The sequence below is a fragment of the Gymnoscopelus braueri genome, assembly GCF_963280865.1.
Source record: "Gymnoscopelus braueri genome assembly, chromosome: 18".
NCBI lineage: Eukaryota > Metazoa > Chordata > Actinopteri > Myctophiformes > Myctophidae > Gymnoscopelus > Gymnoscopelus braueri.
The window spans coordinates 50,666,583-50,690,497 of NC_137618.1; the positions used below are offsets into that span (position 1 = coordinate 50,666,583).

Consider the following 23,915-nt stretch of genomic DNA (forward strand, 5'->3'; position numbering starts at 1 on the left):
AGAAATAATTCTCACAATCTTTCGTCCAAAGGTGGCGCTATAGCACTCAATTGAAAATGGCAACTTTGAACAGGTACAACTCATGCCCTGTTTGACCTACAGCCATGAAACTTGGATACACATATGCGTCTCCTCATGCTGAACAACTTTCACCCTCTGACTTTTGACCTCTGACCTTTAGATCTCCCACCACTTTGAATTATATGAAAAACAGTCATTGGCTCCTAACTTCTGCATTTTTTCACTTATGGAAAATCCGCTATTACCGTTTTGTCGGCAGAGGTCCAAAGCTCATGTGTAAAGAATTTCGTGCAAAGTACTCAAAAATCCCAGGAGGAGATAGATTTTAACTATTGCAGTTTTATGAAAATTATTCATCTGCCCCTAACACATACATGCAGACTCACATTTCTTTGAAACTTTGCAGAAAGGTTGAGGGTCATTCCAAATATCACTGAAACCAATCTTACTCCAATTGGCCAAAGGGGGGCGCTATAGCATTTTTTTTTAAATGCAAACTTTAAACAGGCATAAGTCATGCCTCGTTTGGCCGAAAGTCGTGACATTTTCTTACACTTGTGCCTTGACTCATGAGGAACACATGTATCGCTTTGACCAGTAAGCTCCGCCCTTAGATTGTCCGCAATTTTGAGCAGTTTGAAAAACACTTAAACCCAGGATTTTTCAGCTATTTGCGTGAAACTGTATCATCTGTGTGATCTCCTAATTCACAGCTCCTTGTCTGTTGGTCCAATGGCGTCTCCCTTAAATGAGTGCCTCACAATCTCAAGGTTGGCAGTTCAAGCCTCACTTGATGCAGACTTCATTTAAGTTGAATTGCAAACAACATGACTGTATCAATGAATACATGTGCAAATGGTAAAGATAACCTGAAATGCTTATTTGAGAGTATGTTTTTTCAATGTATGACGTACTTCATTGTGAAAGTAGCCGATCTACAATCTCACAACTTTTCAGATAGCAACGTTTTGTGAGCTTGTAGATCGGCCGCTTTCACTGGTTTCGGTTTCGAGGAGACATACAATTTCTCTATTGGTAAAAGGTTTGTGAACGAGTGATCTTAGTTTTAGTGAAACAGGGGCTTGGTTCATGACAGAAGGCAAGAGTTTATGATCTTCAACAGACAAAATCAGCCTGGACAAAGCTGTAGCACTATAGGTAGTGTTGCAGCCTCTCAGTCCGAAGGTTGAGAGTTCAATTCCTGTTACGGGCAATTGGATGTGATGTCCAATAAATCCATTATGTTTCCATATCTCTCTCAAATCTATTCCATTTCCATGTATCTCTCTCTTCAATCCATTCCGTTTCCATGTCTCTCTCTCTCTCTTCAATCTATTCCGTTTCCATGGCTCTCTTGCTCTCTCTCTCTCTTCAATCTATTCCGTTTCCATGTCTCTCTCTCTCTCTTCGATCTATTCCGTTTCCATGTCTTTCTCTCTCTCTCTCTCTCTCTCTCTCTCTCTCTCTCTCTCTCTCTCTTTCTCTTCAATCTATTCAGTTTCCATGTCTTTATCTCTCTCTCTCCAATCTATTCCGTTTCCATGTCTCTCTCTCTCTCTCTATCTAATCTATTCCGTTTCCATCTCTCTCTCTCTCTCTCTCTCTCTCTCTCTCTCTCTCTCTCTCTCTCTCTCCTGGCCCCGTATTATCGCTGCTTGCAGCTATATTTATTATCATTATTCCCCCCGTTTTTTGGGTAATTTCAATGGAGAAATGCCATTTAGTGACGTCATAATGCATAATGCCATTCTAGTCATAATGCATAATGCCATTCTAGTGACGTCATAATACTGATGTCATTGTATTATGACCCTACTATAACACTACTAACACTATCAATACTCAATACCAGCAACATTCTTAGCGATCCCTCACTGTTTCTTCAGGAACGGTACTTTCTAGTTAACACTGTTACTGAACAAACACTCTATAGTAATGATTACTATCACAACATAGAGCTATTTAACACTGTTACTGAACAAACACACATTTAATATATCACTTACCTTGCCTTTTAAATGCCAGAAAACACAATTAAATTAAATTATTAATAATTATTAATGTGTGTGTCTCATGGCTGCCACCAGGTGGCCAACAGACAGCAGTGCCATGCAGGACAGCCAACCCAATGAACCCATGGATACAGACTGTTTACAAGGTAATGCATAGAGGGTTAAATATACTGTTGATTTAGACCACTGGCCTCAGCCTGGGGGTCAGCCTGGCGGTCAGGAGGTCAGCCTGGAGGTCGCGACCGGTGCTGCAACTGATTTTATTTGTCTGATGCTTGTTTGTCAGCGTCCAATCAGATGTCTGCCTCTGTGGGCTCCGTGACCAATCAGATCTCTGCCATACACCTGACCAATCGGCCTGCGCCTTCGTGCCCCTCCAACTCTGCTGAGGAGCGTGTGATTGGAGGGTGAGTTTCACTCAATTTACATCAATGATTCTCAAAGTGGGGTCCGGGGACCCCCAGGTGTCCAGGGGGTGTCCAGCAAAATGAGTTAATCCAGCATCACAATCATTTGAACCACTATATACATTTATACGTTGGGCTATTCAAACATTGCAGACCTACAAGCTCACAGCTTGTAGATCTGCTATTTTTGACCATTTTTGAAATATCTAAAATGTTTGGAAAAATTGTAATTATTTTGAGAAAAAAAAAATTCCCATAAATATTCTCTTCTGGGGGTCCCTTGGGGGAGAGAGAGGGAGAGAGAGAGATGAAGCAGGGACCTCTTAGCTGAGAGAGATGAAGCAGGGACCCCTTAGCTGAGAGAGAGATGAAGCAGGGACCCCTTTGCTGAGAGAGAGAGAGAGAGAGAGAGAGAGAGAGAGAGAGATGAAGCAGGGACCCCTTAGCTGAGAGAGAGAGATGAAGCAGGGACCCCTTAGCTGAGAGAGAGAGATGAAGCAGGGACCACCAAAATTGCCATCCTAAGATGTTGACATCCTGAAATATACAGTAGTAATGCAAACGTGTGTGTGTGTTTGTGTGTGTGTGAGATTAGTCAGCAGATTGTCGATGAAGAAGATGATGATGATGACTTTCCAGATGAGCTGGAAAATGGCTGCAGTGATGATGGTACGCACGCACGCACGCACGCACGCACGCACGCACGCACGCACGCACGCACGCACGCACGCACGCACGCACACATTTCGTTTGTGATACCCATATCGTCCCACCCCTTCTTTGTTTCAAAAGAAAACTAGAAAAAGTGCTCCTCGGAGCACTGCCAGACCCCTAGTGGTTGAAATCTGAAGATCAGAGCACTACGTCACACGAAGCTTGGCCAATCAAAAAGAGGGACAGGGAGGAGAAGAGGGACAGACCGGGAGGAAAAGAGGAGGAAAAGAGACAGACCGGGAGGAAAAGAGGGACAGACCAACAAAGCCTCATGTAGGCCGACCCCCTGGGTCTGGCAAAAAGCCTGGGGTAACGTTGCAGGAACTGTGGTCTAGGAATGGGAGTGAACCTTGTATTGTCCTAACCAATCAGAGTGCAGAGGGGCGTCGCTCCAAATTTGGTAATGTCAGTGAGCCGGCGTTGGATTCAAACGGGAGGTTTGGTTCCGCCCCTCTAGACCTTGGAAAGGTATGCGGTTGTCCAGAACCGCCAATCCGACCAATAGGCCCATATATGGGCCTGCCGATATATAGTGCGTAGCAAAAAATCCTGAAGGGGGCGTCAAGAAGTGTCATTTGGTAGCGTGGACATCTTGGTGGGGTATAAACAGGTTGACTTAACATTGACTCCCACTAGTATGTCTGCAGGTACTATGCCACGCCCCCCCCCCCCGTGGTGATGACACGTTGCCAAGCACAATAGCTTGTAGATCGGCTATTTTCAGAGTGTGACACCCACGCGCAGCCAAGCATAAAATGACTAGTCTTAGTTCTACTGGATCTCTTCTCCACTAGTCTTAGTTCTACTGGATCTCTTCTCCACTAGTCTTAGTTCTACTGGATCTCTTCTCCACTAGTCTTAGTTCTACTGGATCTCTTCTCCACTAGTCTTAGTTCTACTGGATCTCTTCTCCACTAGTCTTAGTTCTACTGGATCTCTTCTCCACTAGTCTTAGTTCTACTGGATCTCTTCTCCACTAGTCTTAGTTCTACTGGATCTCTTCTCCACTAGTCCTAGTTCTACTGGATCTCTTCTCCACTAGTCTTAGTTCTACTGTAGTTAACGTGTTATGGGTGTGTTGTCTGTAGTTAACATGTTATGGGTGTGTTGTCTGTAGTTAACGTGTTATGGGTGTGTTGTCTGTAGTTAACGTGTTATGGGTGTGTTGTCTGTAGTGAACGTGTTATGGGTGTGTTGTCTGTAGTTAACGTGTTATGGGTGTGTTGTCTGTAGTTAACGTGTTATGGGTGTGTTGTCTGTAGTTAACGTGTTATGGTTGTGTTGTCTGTAGTTAACGTGTTATGGGTGTGTTGTCTGTAGTTAACGTGTTATGGTTGTGTTGTCTGTAGTTAACGTGTTATGGGTATGTTGTCTGTAGTTAACGTGTTATGGGTGTGTTGTCTGTAGTTAACGTGTTATGGGTGTGTTGTCTGTAGTTAACGTGTTATGGGTGTGTTGTCTGTAGTTAACGTGTTATGGGTGTGTTGTCTGTAGTTAACGTGTTATGGGTGTGTTGTCTGTAGTTAACGTGTTATGGGTGTGTTGTCTGTAGTTAACGTGTTATGGGTGTGTTGTCTGTAGTTAACGTGTTATGGGTGTGTTGTCTGTAGTTAACGTGTTATGGCTGGGTTGTCTGTAGTTAACGTGTTATGGCTGTGTTGTCTGTAGTTAACGTGTTATGGGTGTGGTGTCTGTAGTTAACGTGTTATGGGTGGGTTGTCTGTAGTTAACCTGGTATGGGTGTGTTGTCTGTAGTTAACGTGTTATGGATGTGTTGTCTGTAGTTAACGTGTTATGGGTGTGTTGTCTGTAGTTAACGTGTTATGGGTGTGTTGTCTGTAGTTAACGTGGTATGGGTGTGTTGTCTGTAGTTAACGTGTTATGGGTGTGTTTTCTGTAGTTAACGTGTTATGGCTGTGTTGTCTGTAGATGGCTCTGACTGCTCCTCCATTATTGACGGCTTCTCCGCGGGCTCCAATGCTGTCCTGTCCAGGTAAGATATACAAAACCTAGTCCCTGCAACAAAGATACAAGACCTGTCCACTATGTCCACCATATACACTGTGTGTGTGTGCGGGGGGGGTGTATAGTACATACACACATACACACGCACGCACGCGCGCGCACACACACACACACACACACACACACACACACACACACACACACACACACACACACACACACACACACACACACACACACACACACACACACACACACACACACACACACACACGCACATACACACACACACATACATACATACATACATTACATACTCTACATACATACACAGTATACACACACACACACACACACACACACACACACACACACACAGTATGTATAGAGAGAGAGTGCTTTAATTTAGGAAATAAATGGAGATGCAAGGTTTCTGCCCGGCAACAACGCTATGATGACATCACCATTTAGCAACAGCTCTCTCTCTCCCCTCTTTTCTCTCTCTCTCTCTCTCTCTCTCTCTCTCTCTCTCTCTCTCTCTCTCTCTCTCGTAGCCTCGCCCATAGAGACTTTCAGCTTTTAACTGTGTGTGCGTGTGAGAAAGGCTATGAAAGGGACAGAGTGCGGTGGAAAGGTCTCTAACATTGTGTGTGAAGCCTTTCCACAGGCGCTGAGTGCTTTCTATACCGCACCGCTCTGCATAGGGGCACAACGCTATTGTCCACACACACACACACACACACACACACACACACACACACACACACACACACACGCACACACACCTCGTGGAATGGCACAGCTCAGGTGTGTATAGAATGCAACTAAGTAACGAGGCAACGACACAGTTTGACCGTCTGTATTAGTGAGGATTTAAATTAAGAAAACACAGATCCATCCATCCATCCATCCATGCCTGTAACGTGAGTTTGAGTTTTGAGTCTTTGTGAGGCCCCTGTCTGTCTGTCTGTTTGTCTGTCTGTCTGTCTGTCATCGGGAATTGATTGATTGAATACTTTATTTGTCAGAAATGTAAACAGACATTAAGACCTGAGGCTGATCCTACAGATGCGTCTAAATCACTAGTTCTCACGCTCTAGAGATTTTTTCAAAAAAATAGCAGATGTACAAGCCGCACAAAGTGACGCGCTGTGAGCTGGTACATCTGCTATTTATTGAATATCCAACGCTAAAATCTAAAATGACACGGTCATCATCAACACATTCAAAACACTATTATGTAAAAAAAGACCACCAGGGAGGGGGAAAAAGGGGAAAATGGTCGCAGTGAATGACACCTCCTTTCTATTAACCTCCCCTTTAACTCTCTGCCTGCCAAAAACGTTTATTTTATTTTATTTTTTTTTGGTTTTTCCGTTCTTCACAAAGAACCAGGAGATAACATTTTCCAAAAAGTTGCTGCTCCATTCACTTCAATGTTAAAAAATAAACGGAGAAATAAATACAAATTTTCCTATGTTCTACCATGTAAACTGCTGCCAGTTTTTGAATACTATTTTTTGAAAAACCCTGGCAGTTTAAGAGTTAAGTCTCCTGATAGGTGTTTTATACATTAACCTTCCCTTTAAGTCTCCTGATATGTGTATTATACATTAACCCCACCTTTAAGTCTCGTGATATGTGTTTTATACATTAACCTCTCCTTTAATTATCCTGATAGGTGTTTTATACCTCTCCTTTAAGTCTCTTGATAGATTGATTGATTGATTGAATACTTTATTAGCAGTGTACAAAAAACAGCGCAGGAAAGTACAGTTCAATACAAGGCCAGCTAAGAGCATTTAAAACCCATTAAGGCCTGAGGTTCCGATTCTACAAAATGTCTTCTAAATCCTTCTTTTTTTTTACTTATGTTGCCATGTCAGTGGTTTTCAAACTTTTCAACTGGTGGTCCGTGGACCACTGGTGGTCCGTGAAGGTATTGCATGTGGTCCCTGACCATGCATTTAGTAATGTAGGAAAGTGAAGATTTGTATTATATTTGATGTTATCGACCACTAGTTGAGAAACAGTATGATGTATGATGACGCATCAATGTTGTCAGTTACTTGGAAGTTGGATGTCAAGAACTTCCACAGAAATTGGAGTTAGAATTTCAAGGGAAACTGTACCCGTACCGGTTTACCTGGTTGAGTCATCATTAGTAGGAAATGTGCCCATATCAATCACATGTGCTTGCTCATACATATGTTGCAATTAATCAGTTATGAGTTTAATATGGAAGGTTAAGAGAACAGAATAGGGGCAACCATGGGAAAGGAATGGATCAGTGGTTCTCAATCTTTACTGAGCTCTGGACCACTAGCATATCTCAGTTAAATAATGACTGTTAAGGGCTTGATTTAATTCACCTCGAATTAACAAATTAAATTAAGGCCTTAACAGTCATTATTTAATGTCAAGCTTTATCCCCCCTCCCAACACAACAGTGGTCCCCAGGTTGATTCTCAGTCAGGGTGGTGGTCCCTGGTTCATAATCAGTTGAAAACCCATGCTCTAAACAATATATATTCAAAGATTTGCACACATTTTCACGATTTTTCAAAAATAGCAGATCTACAAGTTCGTTATGAGCTTGTATATCTGCTATTTTTGAATAGCCAAAGTGTAAAATAATGCTTTTTAGCTCAAATGAAAAAGTGGCACAGATGCGTTCCAGGTCTTAATGGGTTAAAATCCAAGAAATCCATATGGCTTGTTTCCATTGGGGTCCTTTGTACTCAATTCATAGAGACATTAATGACAGACAGATATACACTACTATGTAATACATCATAACAATAGTTGAAAACAGAAAAACAAAAATACGTACAGTAAACAGTTTGAGAGGGTGGAGGGGCCTGGAGGTGTTTTATACATGAACCTCCCCTTTAAGTCTCCTGATATGTGATTTATACATTAACCTCTCCTTTAAGTCTCCTGATATGTGTTTTATACATTAACCTCTCCTTTAAGTCTCCTGATATGTGTTTTATACAATAACCTCCCCTTTAAGTCTCCTGATAGATGTTTTATACATGAACCTCCCCTTTAAGTCTCCTGATAGGTGTTTTATACATGCACCTCCGCTTTAAGTCTCCTGATATGTTTCTTTTTACATGAACCTCCCCTTTAAGTCTCCTGATATGTGTTTTATACATTAACCACCCCTTTAAGTCTCTTGATAGATGTTTTTTACATGAACCTCCCCTTTAAGTCTCTTGATAGATGTTTTATACATTTATACGTAGGAGGGTCTCGTAGACGTAGGAGGGTCTCATAGACGTAGGGGGGTCTCATAGACGTAGGAGGGTCTCATAGATGTAGGGGGGTCTCGTAGACGTAGGAGGGTCTCGTAGACGTAGGAGGGTCTCATAGACGTAGGGGGGTCTCATAGACGTAGGAGGGTCTCATAGATGTAGGGGGGTCTCGTAGACGTTGGGGGGTCTCGGAGAATCGGGCCTGCCGTTGCGATAATCCGTTCCATAGTTATGGGCAGTTGAACGTGGCTTGTTTTCACCAAAAAGCAACAGAAAGCAGAGAAAGTTAGATTTTTATAAATCCTATATTACTAAACGAAGCCAGCTTCATTTTGTTGTGATCACGTGATTTATGGGTGTGCTCTTCTTGGGTGATCCTGGGATCATTCACAGGCTGCGGAAGAGCGCCCTCTATCGTAAAACCACTGAAAAAACACCACATGACGAGTGACTGGTTATTGGCGGTCAATGAGTTAATGGATGTGTCAGGACATTCCACATGTTTGTTCTAAATTTAACACATTCACTGCCACACATTATTTAATGAATTCATCCGCTGCTGCCAGCGTTTTTGATGACCTTATATTGAGGATCTTTGGAGAGCCACGGGAGCCGCGGTGTGTACACGGATGTAAACCAGTGGTTTTCAACTTTTTCATATCAAGGTCCATTATTTATTCGGCATTTGAGCCATGGACCACCGTTTGATGAGAATTAGCCTCTCAGACCCAAGACTTAGAATATTTCATCTACCGTTTCTAATTGTGTAGACTTCTTTTAAATTAAGTAATGCAGATGTTTAAAATAAGATAGATCTATAAGGGTCCATTTGGTTACCAACTCTCCATCATTTAGCTGGGGACCACCTGGAACCGCCTCAAGGACCACTGGTGGTCCCCGGACCACTGGTTGAGAACCACTGATGTAAACAAAGGGTGTCTGGGGGGAGGAGGAGGGTCTCCTCTATCCACCGGAAAACAAAAATGTTGTAACCGCGATCGGCCATTTTTGTTGCTATCGGCCGCTGAATAAGGCTCGTTTTCACCAAAAAAATAAGAAATCCGAGCTAGATGTGTTTTTCTACAACTCATAACATAGGAGTGGACGGAAGTGACATTTTTTGGAATGATGTCACATCCGTCCATTCCTTCTCAGAGTCAAGGGATCATTCCTAAGTTGCGTTAGAGCGCCCTCTTGTGGAATAACAAAAAAGGATCTCCGTCAATGTTTTAAATTTAGTAAAAAAAAATTATAAAAACAAAGTAGTATTCCTAGAAACATCCCCTACTTTATCATCAATTTTAGAATGAATGTGACCATAATTTACACAAAACGCATATCATGATAATTGAAATAAGACTAATACAATCAAGTGTAAAGTCCGGTTAAATTTCCATTGTAGGGAATTCTATTTACTTATTTATTAATGTTTTAATTAAGTGAAAGTGGTTCAATCTGAGGGTTTAATGAACATTGAACCAATGAAAAGTATTAAAGAGCTTGTGACTAACTAATAACTATATTGGATCCATTGACTGCCGTAATATTACATCATCTGGTGTTTTTAGTTATTACACTAGAGGGCGCTCTTCGCCAACCTATGAATGATGCCTTGACTTTCAGAGAAGGATCCACGCGGAAATGACGTCATCTAAAACACGTTCACCCCGTCCGCTACAATGTTATCACATTTATAAAAATACATTTATCTCGGATTTCTTTTCCCAGATTGCGTTTTAGGTGAATCGCGGTTACAATGTTTATTTTTTCCGGTGGAAAGAAGAGAGACATCGTTTGTTGACATCCGGGTTGAATTATTTTTTCTGTGGATCGTCAAAATAAGGTAAAACCACTGGCTGTGTGTGTGTGTGTGTGTGTGTGTGTGTGTGTGTGTGTGTGTGTGTGTGTGTGTGTGTGTGTGTGTGTGTGTGTGTGTGTGTGTGTGTGTGTCTCAGTATGTCATCAGGGACAGAAGATGATCGTGAGGAGAGACCAGCGCTGGTACCCAGCATGTTCCCTCACTTCCCCCCCACTCTGTACTTCAGCACTGCTGAGGAGAGAGGTCAGTGCTCCTCCTCTCCTCTCCTCTCCTCTCCTCTCCTCTCCTCTCCTCTCCTCTCCTGATCATCCAACATCCACCTGATCTTTCCACTCACCTGCCACGTTAAACGTGTGACCCAAATATGTGTATGTCTCATGACGTGAATACAAACAGTTTTCCACAAAATCATTGTGTCACTACATTAACACTCTCCTCCCCTCCCCTCTCCTCTCCTCTCCTCTCCTCTCCTCTATTTGTCCTCTTTGTTTTGCCATTGTTTTTTTTAACCAATGGCATTCATAGAATATTGATGTCCTCAAAAGTATAGTAATACACACCTCTGTGTGTGTGTGTGTGTGTGTGTGTGTGTGTGTGTGTGCGCGTGTGCGCGCGCTTTCCAGTGGCGCTGCTCCCTCCAGATCAGAGCCAGATGTTGAAATGGAAGATGACAACGGTCACTCCCAACGTGGTGAAGAACACCATCGCCCGATCCCACTTCAGAGCCACCAAGAGTCAGTACACACACTCTTGAAATATTCATTTATGTCCACATAAACAGAAGTACATGAATGCCTCGTACAAAGGACATAAACACTGCCAGTGTAGTCAGATAATGGGAAAACAGCCAGTTACAAAGGCAGAACATTGTTACATACAGTATGTATGTATGTATATATATAATATATATATATATATATATATATATATATATATATATATATATATATATATATATATATATATATATATATATGTTACAGGGTGAATGGAGAACCAGGGTGATTGAAGAAGGCTCGCTCGTTTTTACCCACCCAGCAATTCTGTAGAAGAAACACTAGAGGGAGCCACAAGCCAGGCTTGTGCACAAGCACATATGGCCGCGACCACCCACACACACACAGTCACACACACACACACACACATGCGCGCGCACGCACACGCGCTCATGCTTTCAATGGACTGTTAAGATACTTTTATTGTGTTCTGCTGGCTTTTGTTTTAGTTTCTCCCTGACACACACACACACACACACACACACACACACACACACACACACACACACACACACGCACACAGTGATCCATGAAAAGAACTATTCTGTCCCTATCGGTTTACAACTCAAACGGCGCTGAGTCGACAAGTGGACCGTCCCCCTTCTCAGAAGGAGGACGGTTTATTTCGCGAGGAGGAGCTCCTCCTCGCCTCACGTAATAAACCCCCGCCTCGCAGTGCCGCGTCCTCCTTCTCCTCCTCCTCCTCGCGAGCCTCGCTAATAAACCCTATCTCGAAAAGCCCCGCCTCGCCCCGAAGCCCCGTGCCTAAAAACGAGCGCTCTGTCTTCAATCACCCTGGATCTCCATTCACCCTGTGACATATATACACACACACACACATCAGTTCAGTCCAATGTTGCAGCTGCCTTTGCTGTTGTTGCCCATAGGGGGCATCGTCGGGTATTAGTCAGTGGGAGATGGTGTTCTGTTCCACACAGATGCTCTGACAGAGATACTGGCCCTCATTTATCAACGCGGTCCAGACCAAATAATGGGCGTACGGCGAGATCACCGCAACTTTCGGCATTTATCAATATATCCTGACATTGGCTTCATCCTACCGTACGCTGAAATCTCACGTCTGGTAGAGAGCAGTTGTTGACTTTGGCTGCGCCCGTTTATTCCATCCTAGACCTGCGGAGCAGCATTGTCTGACTGTCTGACAGGCATCTTGACACATAATCCACTCCTAAATGTATATCTACACTAATAAATAATCCCTGTGAAAATATAACATTTTATAAAGTAATTTAAACAAACTGCTTTAACAGTCATTCGGTTAAGCTTGCAGATCTGGCTGCATTGGCTATTTTAAAATAGCAGATCTGCAAGCTCACAACGGATCGCGACGCGTTGTGAGCTTGTAGATCTGCTATTTTCAAAATATACGAGCGCTTCTGCGAGCGCATTTTCGGGACTCCCGAACATCTTTTCATGGACAGTGAGGTTTACAAACTTACAGTAGCTTGTCCTATGGTATGGAGTTATGTCATAGAGAGTTTTGAAGACTACAACCTGGCTGGGTTAAGGATATAAACCCGACGCTCCAATCTCTTATTAACATGGCGGCACGGAATCACTGCAGCCTGCCCGAGTCTGACTGCTTTATTTTAGTGTAACTTGAACGCGCACTGCTCGGTATGGGGTAAATAAATTAATATGCAAACGTATTCCATTCATGGCGATGTGATTGGTATCATAATATGTCATTCATGTAGGCTACAAGCCTACGTGACAAAGATTGTACCGCTAGAGACAAAGATTTGTCGAAGAATTCGTCACGTCGTTTCCGGAATATTTAAGGGCGTGTTATATAAATGATGCTCGGTTTCAGCCGTGACATTTATCAAGGCTGGGACCAAATGTACGCTCGGATCGGCTGTGTAGGATTCGTTGATAAATGTGACTTCGACGTTGGCGTACGGCCGAATATATGGAACAATATACGCCGGTTTATACGCTCCGTTGATAAATGAGGGCCACTGCCTCTGAGACAGCCATCACCTCAGAGTAAGACCCCACCCACTGTACTGGGGTCAGAGTTAGACCCCACCCACTGTAATGAGGTCAGAATTAGACCCCACCCACTGTACTGAGGTCAGAGTTAGACTCCACCCACTGTACTGAGGTCAGAGTTAGACCCCACCCACTGTACTGAGGTCAGAGTTAGACCCCACCCACTGTACTGGGGTCAGAGTTAGACCCCACCCACTGTACTGAGGTCAGAGTTAGACCCCACCCACTGTACTGAGGTCAGAGCTAGACTCCACCCACTCCAAGGTAACATCAGCCCAGCAGACGTAGGGGGGTCTCATAGACGTAGGGGCGTCTCATAGACGTAGGGGGGTCTCGGAGAATCGGGCCTGCCGTTGCGATAATCCGTTCCATAGTTATGGGCAGTTGAACGTGGCTTGTTTTCACCAAAAAGCAACAGAAAGCAGAGAAAGTTAGATTTTTATAAATCCTATATTACTAAACAAAGCCAGCTTCATTTTGTTGTGATCACGTGATTTATGGGTGTGCTCTTCTTGGGTGATCCTGGGATCATTCACAGGCTAGCCCAGCAGCACAGATCCTTTAGGTCCGGCCAGTCTGACCACACACCGAAGCCAGGGGAGCGACTGTCCAGCTTTCCACTAAGTTTCCTCCTGAAGCCTAGGAAACTAGGGTCCTATAGGAAGCTAGGGTCCTATAGGAAGCTAGGGTCCTATAGGAAGCTAGGGTCTGAGCCACATGCAAGGCCAGGGGGACCTTACGTTGTTTTAGGTCCAAGAACAGAGAAGAACGTGCAAGCTCTCTCACATACTGGTCATACTTGGAGCCTCGTAGCAAAATATGTCCATTCAGAATTGGAAACACCCAGACCACCCTCACGTTTACTGTGAAATATAATGTCATATGTTGTGTGTGTGTGTGTGTGTGTGTGTGTGTGTGTGTGTGTCCACAGGGAGCCATGATTGGCTGGGGTGTTGGGGACATCACATGAAGTCTCCAGGCTTCAAGCCCCTCAGAGAGTACCAGAAGGTAAAGTATCCTTTCACAATAAAGTACAGCTGATTATCCTTTCACAATAAAGTACAGCTGAGTATCCTTTTACAATAAAATACAGCTGAGTATCCTTTCACAATATAGTACATCTGAGTATCCTTTCACAATAAAGTACAGCTGAGTGTCCTTTCAAAATAAAGTACCACTGAGTGTCCTTTAAAAATAAAGTGCCACTTAGTATACTTTCAAAATAAAGTACCACTTACCATCCTTTCAAAATAAAGTACAGCTTACTATCCGTTCAGAATAAAGTACCACTGAGTATCCTTCCAAAATAAAGTACCACTGATTATCCTTTCAAAATAAAGTACCACTTACTATCTTTTCAAAATAAAGTACTGCCCACTATCCTTTCAAAATAAAGTACTGCTTACCATCTGCTTACCCACATGTTGAGAACCACTGCTAAAATGTCCTCACACTGTGTGTGTGTGTGTGTGTGTGTGTGTGTGTGTGTGTGTGTGTGTGTGTGTGTGTGTGTGTGTGTGTGTGTGTGTGTGTGTGTGTGTGTGTGTGTGTGTGTGTGTGTGTTGGCAGTTGAACCATTTCCCGGGGTCCTTCCAGATTGGCAGGAAGGACCGTCTGTGGAGGAATCTGCATAAGATGCAGACGCGCTTTGGAAGGCAGGAGTTCGGCTTCTTCCCGCGTTCCTTCATCCTCCCTCAGGACATCAAGCTGCTCCGCAAGGCCTGGGAGGACGGAGGCTCCAAGCAGAAGTGGATCATTAAGCCCGTACGTCAATCACAGCCACTTGTTTAGCGCTGTTTAACCCTTTAAGACCGTACGTCAGTCACAGCCACTTGTTTAGTGATGTTTAACCCTTTAAGACCGTACGTCAGTCACAGCCACTTGTTTAGCGATGTTTAACCCTTTAAGACCGTACGTCAGTCACAGCCACTTGTTTAGCGATGTTTAACCCTTTAAGACCGGGAACGCATCCGATCTGTGTCATTTTAAGATTTCTTTGGCTATTCAAAAATAGCAGATATTCAAGCTCACCGAGTGCCGCACTATGAGCTATGAACAGAGCCTTCATTAGTTTCATTGGTAACACCTGTGAAGGAAGTAAGGAAGAGGCCCAGTTTATTTACAATATGGCTGCTGTATATAACGTGTATTAGACTGACGAGACACTTACTATGAGCATGAAATACAATGATGGAACAGTCTCTCCTCTCCTCTCCTCTCCTCTCCTCTCTCCAGCCTGCCTCAGCCAGAGGTATAGGGATCCAGGTGATTCACAAATGGAGTCAGATGCCTCGTAAGAGACCTCTGCTGGTCCAGAAGTAAGCAGCTAAACTATTCTACAGCTGGTTGGTTGGTTTAAAGCAGGGAGTTACTACAGGGGGTCCAGGACCCCCAAGAGTTACTACATTTACCCATTAAGACCTGAGGCCGCTTCTAAAAAAAATCTAAATCCTAACAGTTTTTCGGAAAAAAATATTAAAAAAAACATTTTCACGATTTTTCAAAAATAGCAGATCTACAAGCTCATAGCGCGGCACTCGGTGCCGTGCTATGAGCTTGTATATCGGCTATTTTTGAATAGCCAAAGAAATCTAAAATGACACCAATGCGTTCCAGGTCTTAATGGGTTAAAGGCCAAGACCACTCTGGTAGAGGTTTGGGTTGTGTTACCTTGCCATGATGGAACTCTAAAGGTGGACAAAAAATCTAAAATAATTTCTCCATTCATTGGAAATTGATAATTCAAAATATGCTCCTCGTTGACTTACATTGGACGGTTAAACAGATCTCAAAGTCATTCTTTTAGCACATAAACAAACCCAACCAAAGTTGATTCAGACAATATATTATATAACATCACCAAACCCAGTACTGTTCTATTTTTATTAAGAAGAAAACCCGGACTGTATCCACGTATTCCGGATTTTCAAATTGTAAAATCAACAGGATGTTAACATTTTTATAATAAAACCAAACAGTCCTGGGTTTGGTGATGTTCTATATTGTCTGAATCAACTTTGTGTTTGTTTATGTGCTAAAAGAGTGACTTTGAGATCTGTTTTACCGTATTTTGAATTATCAATTTCTAACCTCATCAGTTTTATGTTAGTACAGACCCTACCTCATCAGTGTTATGTTAGTACAGTCCCTACTTCATCAGTGTTATGTTAGTCCAGACCTTACCTCATCAGTGTTATGTTAGTACAGACCCTACCTCATCAGTGTCATGTTAGTACAGACCTTACCTCATCAGTGTTATGTTAGTGCAGACCTTACCTCATCAGTGTTATGTTAGTACAGACCCTACCTCATCAGTGTTATGTTAGTACAGACCCTACCTCATCAGTGTTATGTTAGTACAGACCCTACCTCATCAGTGTTATGTTAGTACAGACCCTACCTCATCAGTGTTATGTTAGTACAGACCCTACCTCATCAGTGTTATGTTAGTACAGACCCTACCTCATCAGTGTTATGTTTGTACAGGTACCTCCACAAGCCCTACCTCATCAGCGGGAATAAGTTTGACCTTCGCATCTACGTTTACGTGACGTCCTACGACCCTCTGAGAATCTACGTCTTCTCGGACGGTCTGGTCCGCTTCGCCAGCTGCAAGTATGAAACACCATATTATCATGACTTTATATATTCATATTATTATTATTATGTACAGACACACACTTCCTGATAGTGAAACACCATATTATCATGAATTCATGTATTCATATTATTATTATGTACAGACACACATTTCCTGACAGTGAAACACCATACAATTATTATAGGTAGCATATCGACATTGGCCGATATTTCATTAAAAATGCAATATCGGTATCAAACCGATGTCAAAATAATTCCGATATTATTTCACCAATATTCACTTGACATTTCACCGATATTGACACAATGATAATGTGACTGTTAATGGCTTTGAAAATTAAAGGAAAAATTCAGCAATGAGCTCAATATAATTATAATATATAACAATGTAATCTATCGGTATCGGAATCAGCCGATTTGAGCCTGCATATTATCAAGTTTTTCTAGATCCTGCTGAGACAAGTCCTTTACTCTGTGCTATATTTTTGAGGTATTCGTAGGCTGACTTTGTGATTGAATACGTCCTCTCCCACCGGGAAGATGTATACAGCCTCTGTCCTACTCCTCCCGCCCAACACTCCCTGCTGACAGGCTCCGCCCCCACAGCCCGTAGGTGTACGTGTAATAGAGATGCGCGGATCGCGGTTTTAGCCGCGGATAACCGCAGTTTGGGTGGATTTGGGTCAATCAAATATAATTATTAATTAATATTGGATAAATCGCGGGAATTAAATGAATGATATCTATCTATAGGCCTATTATAGCTTTCAAAAAGCACGAAATATTGCGTGCGTGTGTTAGTAGTATTTTAATATTACGTCATTTTACATCAGGCACAAATTAGCCGCCTAGTGCACGTTGCTTTGCCGGCAAGGGGTCTTTCCATTTACAAACAACAACAGTGTACCGCAGCCAGGGTTGCCAGATTTTGCGAGTTTTGTTGTTGACTGTAACCTGTGTTGTTGACTGTAACCTGTGCAGGTATTCCTCCTCCATGAAGACCCTTGGCAACAAGTTCATGCATCTGACCAACTACAGCGTCAACAAGAAGAACTCAGAGTACGAGAGCAACAGCGACGACAAGGCCTGCCAGGGACATAAGTGGTGAGAGAGTAGTAGTGCCCCCTGCTGGAACTGGCTGGAACTAATTCCAGGATTGATAAAACATGGCTACATAGCAACGGCCATTTTATCAAACTATCGTTGTTAATACATATTTTTTTTAGATAAATATACAAACAAGCCAACAGACTACTGAAACCTTTCAAAACGATCGGGCTTGAATCACAGATTTTACCCTGATTCTGCAACATGATGGATGAAACTGAGGTAACTTTTTAGCATAGATCTACAAGCCCATAATGCGTTGCGCTGTAGATCTGCTATTTTGGCTTTAAATATGGCAAAGCAAATGAAAAAATGTCTGTGTGTGTGTGTTCTCACAGGGCTCTGAAGGCGTTGTGGAAGTACCTAGGCGATAAGGGAGTCAACACCACTGTGATCTGGGAGAAGATCAAGGACATCATCATCAAAACCATCATTGCGTGAGTCTCCTCTACAGTTGTTCCCATAATACCAGTATCAGAAAAGCTGCCGATATACTGATGATATACTGCATACAATATATATATATATAGATATATAGATATATAGATATAGAGATATAGAGATATAGAGATATAGAGATAGAGATATATATAGATATACTGCCTACATTATATATATATATAGATATAGATATAGATATATATATATAGATATAGATATAGATATACTGCCTACATTATATATATAGATATATAGATATATTTTGACTTTGACTTTGACTTTATTAATTCATGCTTGCAGTGGAGCCAAGGCCCCACTGAAAAAACTGCAGAACTTTACATTTGATGCATGATAATAATAATAATATATAGAGAGATATACTGCCTACAATATATAAACTACCCACACAGGTGTGTGACTGGCACCTGAACATGGGTCTTGCAACTTTGTTGAGTTTTTGTATGCTCCAAGCAGCAACACTGCCCCCCCCATGGAAAGATGCCATGTTTGTCCCTTCAGGATAAGGCACGTGCTCAAAAAACTCAACAAAGTAGCAGAACCCATGCTCAGGTGCCAGTCACACACCTCTCAGCAGGTGTGTGCTGGCAGGTCGCTCAAAACAAGAGCGATTACCAACAGAAGCATAATGGGGGATTTTGGCAAATGTTTGGGGCGCCACCCACACGTTTAGCCTTGTGGCTCATTCCACAAATGCCCGATCCTTACCTCGTTGTAAAGGTGACTAATCAACGATAAAAATGATGTAAAACACAATACCAATTGGTATTATGAAAGGGGAGAAATAATCGACCGAAGTTCTGAACTTTTTGTGGGCAGTTATAGATATACTGCCTACAATATATTGATAGATATACTGCCTGAGATGCTGGTATCGGCAAGTATGGCAGTCAATGCCGATCCAATACCATTTACAGTCATATTTAGAATGTTTCAGTTGATGTTACACAACTGTTTTATGCGCTTACTGTACTATTTACATTATTAGTTCACTAACTTGTAGCTGCACAATTTCCCCTGTTTCACAATCTGAATGAAATACTGTCAAGATGCCATTTCATTTCATGTTGTATTTAAATTCATAATTAATAAGGTCATGATTTATGTGCGGCAATTTAAATTACGCCTGGATAAGCCAAAGGTTCCATCCGGGGACCTTGTGATAGACAGGTTAGCCACGCCCTCTACAATATTCATTGGCTCATGGAGGCTTCATTTTTTCACGTGCAAACTTTCTCTCCATCTGGGATTTTAGATTTTGGTCCAAGGTTCGTGTGTAGAGTTTTGTGCACATTGCGCAAAAATCCCAGGAGAAGTACGAATTTAACTTCTAAATGGTGGGAGGTATACAGGTCAAAGGTCAAAGTGTCAAGGTTGTTCCTCCTGAGGAAGTTTCATGGCTGTCGGTCAAACGGTTCATGAGCTATGCCTGTTCAAAGTTAGCATTTTTCAATTGAGTGCTATAGCGCCACCCTTTGGCCAATGGTTGTGAGTTTCATTTATTGGTCGTTTGGCATAGCCCTCCTAAAAGAAATGGTGGAAGAATAATAGTAATACAACAAACAAATACAATAATAATAATGATAATAATAATGATATTTCAGATCAGACCCATATGTCAACTCCCTGCTGAAGATGAACCTGCGTTCAGCGTACAGCTGCCATGAACTGTTTGGCTTCGACATCATGCTGGATGACAACCTCAAGCCCTGGCTCCTGGAGGTCAACATATCACCCAGGTAACCATGGCAACATCTAGAGGTCAACATTAGGGGTGTGCCGATACACTAATTTCACGAAACGATACGATACGATATTGGGCTCACAACTTCCGATACGATTTCGATACGATACGATACGCACTTTTTTATTATGAAAATATATGGGGGAGAAAAAAAGCAAATGCAAACAAATAATTCTGTTTTGGCATTATTCAGACATGCAAACTTGTAGCTTTTCAGCTACAATAGCCGTTTTGAATCCAAATATGGCAATAGTGTGACACCTGACCCGAAGAAAAAAAAAAAAGTTGTCACCCTTTTCACCTCGGGGCTGTTTACATGCCTGATTATTATTATTGTAAAAAAAAATAAAAAAAACGATATTTTATTTTCCAAAACGATACATATCGTTACGAAAACGTATCGCAATATATCGCGGGACGATATATCGGCACACCCCTAGTCAACATGTCACCCAGGTAACCATGACAACATCTAGAGGTCAACATGTCACCCAGGTAACCATGTTCATAAGCCCTGGGTGCTAGTAAGAAGAAGGCCAGGCAGGCAGCATTGACGCACATGGGAGGCAAAACTGGAACCGGAAGTTGGAAGTTGGTTGACATACATTGGAGTCGATGAGGGTCGGCTGGACCAGCTTGGGAACAAACACAAACACTGTTTTCTAATCAGACTGTATGTTTATTGAGGCATCTAAAAAGCGGCATGTATCGTTTCTGGTTGTCAGGCTGTCAATGACCGACAGTCTTTGATACTTTGGCACGTTCAGTAAGGTACTCTTTAGATGCCTCAATCAAATTCTACAGTGTACACATCACAAAGCAACACAGCAGAAAACAATGTATGATATTTATTTTATTTTCCTGGACCGAGTATTTTACAGAGGTTGCAGTCGTTCAGAAACAGTGTTTTTAATATTGTTCCTATAAAGAAACAATGTGGGCTCGCTTTAAAGCCAAAAAAAAATAGTTATAAAAAGTACAAATTCAGTTTGACTCTGCATCTCTGTCTTTGCGTTGTGTGTGGGTGCAGACTTGCCTCCGGTTGATCAGCTTGGGAGCGCCTGGTGGAGTGGCAGTGGAGTATATGGGGTGTGTGAGTGGGGGGGGGGGTCGGAGCTTGCAGTGTACAAACGTTTTAGCATCAAAATATACTTTCAGTACCAAAGTAAAAGTACTCAATGTTCAGAAAATAGCAGATCTGCAAGCTCATAACGCGTCACATTGTAGATCGGCTGTGTGTGGTTACTGTAGGTTTTGTATTAATAATAAATTCTGCAAAGTAACAAGTAACTAAAGCTGTCAAATGCTGTCATTGTAGTGGAGTAGAAGTAACAAAAATGGAAAGTAAAGTAAAAGGACTTCAAAATTAAACTGTGCATGGTAAGCACTTGCATAGTACTTGAGTAAATATACTTAGTTACTTTGCAGCACCACTGCCTGACAGCCAATGACTGACAGATTAGGTAGCAGCAGCAGCTGCACTGATTGCTAGAGTGTGTAGGTGCATGGGTTTATATTAATGGTCTTAACTAAAAATGTATACATGTAGTGTAAAAAATGCGGCCACAGTGACTTTACGAAAACACAGGGCATTTTTCCTCTGTCCTTCTCTCTCCCCACTAGCAAAACCCATTGGAAATGCATTGGGTGCTTAAAGTTAAATATTTCAAAAACTATAAATGATTTAAAAAAGAAAAGTACAAGCACACGTGTCCACAGTAAACTGGATTTTTTTAAGTTTGAATGGAGTTTCTAAGTGAAAGTATGTGGGAGTAGTTAGGTGCCATACTTTTGGGGGAGAATAAATAAATAGTGAAGATATCTATAGTGTGCTCGCTGCTGCTGCAGTGAGCCCACAATAAGCTGGTCCTCATGGCTCTCTGACTCCAATGTATTCTATAAATAAATAGCGTTAATAAGCTGGTCCACATGGCTCGCATTGACTCCAATGTATTCTATGTATAAATAGCGTTAATAAGCTGGTCCACATGGCTCTCTTTGACTACTATGCTTTCCATCAAACTCTCGGCTGCAGTTTGCCTCCCAGTGAGACCAATCTGCCGGCTGGAATTGCTGGATAGCGAAACATACGTAGATGACCGTACCTTCTTTTTATTTACTAGAGGTCAACCCATCTAGTAAACCCAACCCATGTCACCCAGGTAACCGGTGTTAATTTTGACGGCATATTTAGATTTTGTTTTAGTCTTATTCGAATTTTAATCTAGTTTTAGCTGACACAATATCATGAGATTGTTGTCGACTAAAGTGTATTTTAGGCGGGGCTGTGATGGCGTCGTAATGCCTGATTTATACAAAAAATAGCCGACCTACATGCTCACAGTGCGTCTGCGCGAGCAATTTAAATGACTTGTCTTAGTTCTACTGGAGTAATACAAACCTGTGTGTGTGTGTGTGTGTGTGTGTGTGTGTGTGTGTGTGTGTGTGTGTGTGTGTGTGTGTGTGTGTGTGTGTGTGTGTGTGTGTGTGTGTGTGTGTGTGTGTGTGTGTGTGTGTGTGTGTGTGTGTGTGTGTGTGTGTGTGTCCAGCCTCCACTCCAACACGGCTCTCGATGTGAGGGTCAAAGGTCAGATGATCAGAGACCTGCTCAACCTGGCTGGATTCCATCTGCCACTCAGGGAGGACGTGACCACGCCCCCCTCCTCCTCCAGCAGCGCCTCTAGCTCCACCAGCAGGTAGGGCCGCGCTACTGCAGCCGTTTACACACCACCTCTGTTAAAGGTGTCGTCGGTGATTTTCTTTTTTGTTAAAATAAGTGTTAAATAGATCTATATTGGGATAGTAATCATTACTATAGAGCATACATGGGCAACTGGCGGCCCGGGGACCACATGTGGCCCCCACCTTCACTTAATGCGGCCCTTAGGTTAACACATTGCGTGCCAATCGCGCAGTTCTACGCGAACCTAAATAATTGCGCAGCGTGCCAGTCGCGTAGTTCTACGCGAAGTGGTCTTTTTTCTTTTTTTTTCTCGCAGTGACACATTTCATTGTAGGCCTCCCTCGCAGTGACACATTTCATTGTAGCACACCCGGATATGGAAATATCCGTATCCGGAGATTTTCGTTCCCACCCGCCGCCGCTCCAAATCTTCCCCCTAATCCGCTCGGAGTTTTTTTTCTCCTCGCTGAACGCTGTTTAACATAAACCGCGACTACTGCAAAATGGAATGTCGCCGATTGAAACGGTCTTCTCTGGGCCACTCACACAGCTACCCTGTGTGTCTATAAACAGTTTAACGCGCGATCTTAAGGTATTTAGCGAGGTCTGTGGCGACGTGAAAAAAACTAAAAAACAACAATAAATCGCTGGCACTGGTGAGTACATTATGATATTAAACTCTGGCGTGGAATGTGTTAATATCGGAATACTGACATATTATTGATTTCAGCTGTTATGATTCCAAACATGCAAACAGCTTAATGAGTAGTATTAACATTCTATTGTCCTTTTTATGTCCAATGTATAAGTTCATAAAGTCATAAAGTAAACCAAAGTATAACTAAATGCATTTGAAATTAAATAAAAAGATATCTTTTCAGGATTCCAATAAAAAAATAGAACCAAAAAAAATGAGGATTCCAATTCAAAAATAGCAAAAATATCTTTTGCTATCTACAAGCTCAAAACGCATCTCGCTGCGACGTGTTTTGAGCTTGTAGATCGGCTATTTTTGCTACATTTGTGTGACAAAGAATGGCGAAGTACGGCATTCATTTACGAAAGAAAGTTAAAATACGGAGATTAGAGGTGTCTGCCCGACAGTATATGCAATGTGGCCCTCTGTAGTGAGTGTGGAAATATAGTGGCCCTCTCCATCATCAAAGTTGCATAACCCCTGCTATAGAGTGTTTGTTCAGTAACAGTGTTAAATAGCTCTATATTGTGATAGTAATCATTGCTATAGAGTGTTTGTTCAGTAACAGTGTTAAATAGCTCTATATTGAGATAGTAATCATTGCTATAGAGTGTTTGTTCAGTAACAGAAGTCTC

General features: G+C 42.3%; 1 protein-coding gene across 1 annotated transcript in view; it reads left to right on the top strand.

Moving 5' to 3' along the window:
• Positions 1–23,915, top strand: part of ttll4 (tubulin tyrosine ligase-like family, member 4) — a 43,129-nt gene that overhangs the window by 13,975 nt on the left and 5,239 nt on the right. Inside the window, exons 7-20 of the mRNA XM_080412959.1 lie at positions 2,109–2,179; positions 2,320–2,440; positions 3,036–3,109; positions 5,084–5,147; positions 10,335–10,441; positions 10,822–10,932; positions 13,922–13,998; positions 14,560–14,754; positions 15,226–15,308; positions 16,477–16,605; positions 17,572–17,694; positions 18,036–18,134; positions 19,761–19,895; positions 22,450–22,596. Of these exons, the coding sequence (XP_080269085.1) occupies positions 2,109–2,179; positions 2,320–2,440; positions 3,036–3,109; positions 5,084–5,147; positions 10,335–10,441; positions 10,822–10,932; positions 13,922–13,998; positions 14,560–14,754; positions 15,226–15,308; positions 16,477–16,605; positions 17,572–17,694; positions 18,036–18,134; positions 19,761–19,895; positions 22,450–22,596 (1,536 nt within the window). The remainder of the gene's footprint in view (positions 1–2,108; positions 2,180–2,319; positions 2,441–3,035; positions 3,110–5,083; positions 5,148–10,334; positions 10,442–10,821; positions 10,933–13,921; positions 13,999–14,559; positions 14,755–15,225; positions 15,309–16,476; positions 16,606–17,571; positions 17,695–18,035; positions 18,135–19,760; positions 19,896–22,449; positions 22,597–23,915) is intronic.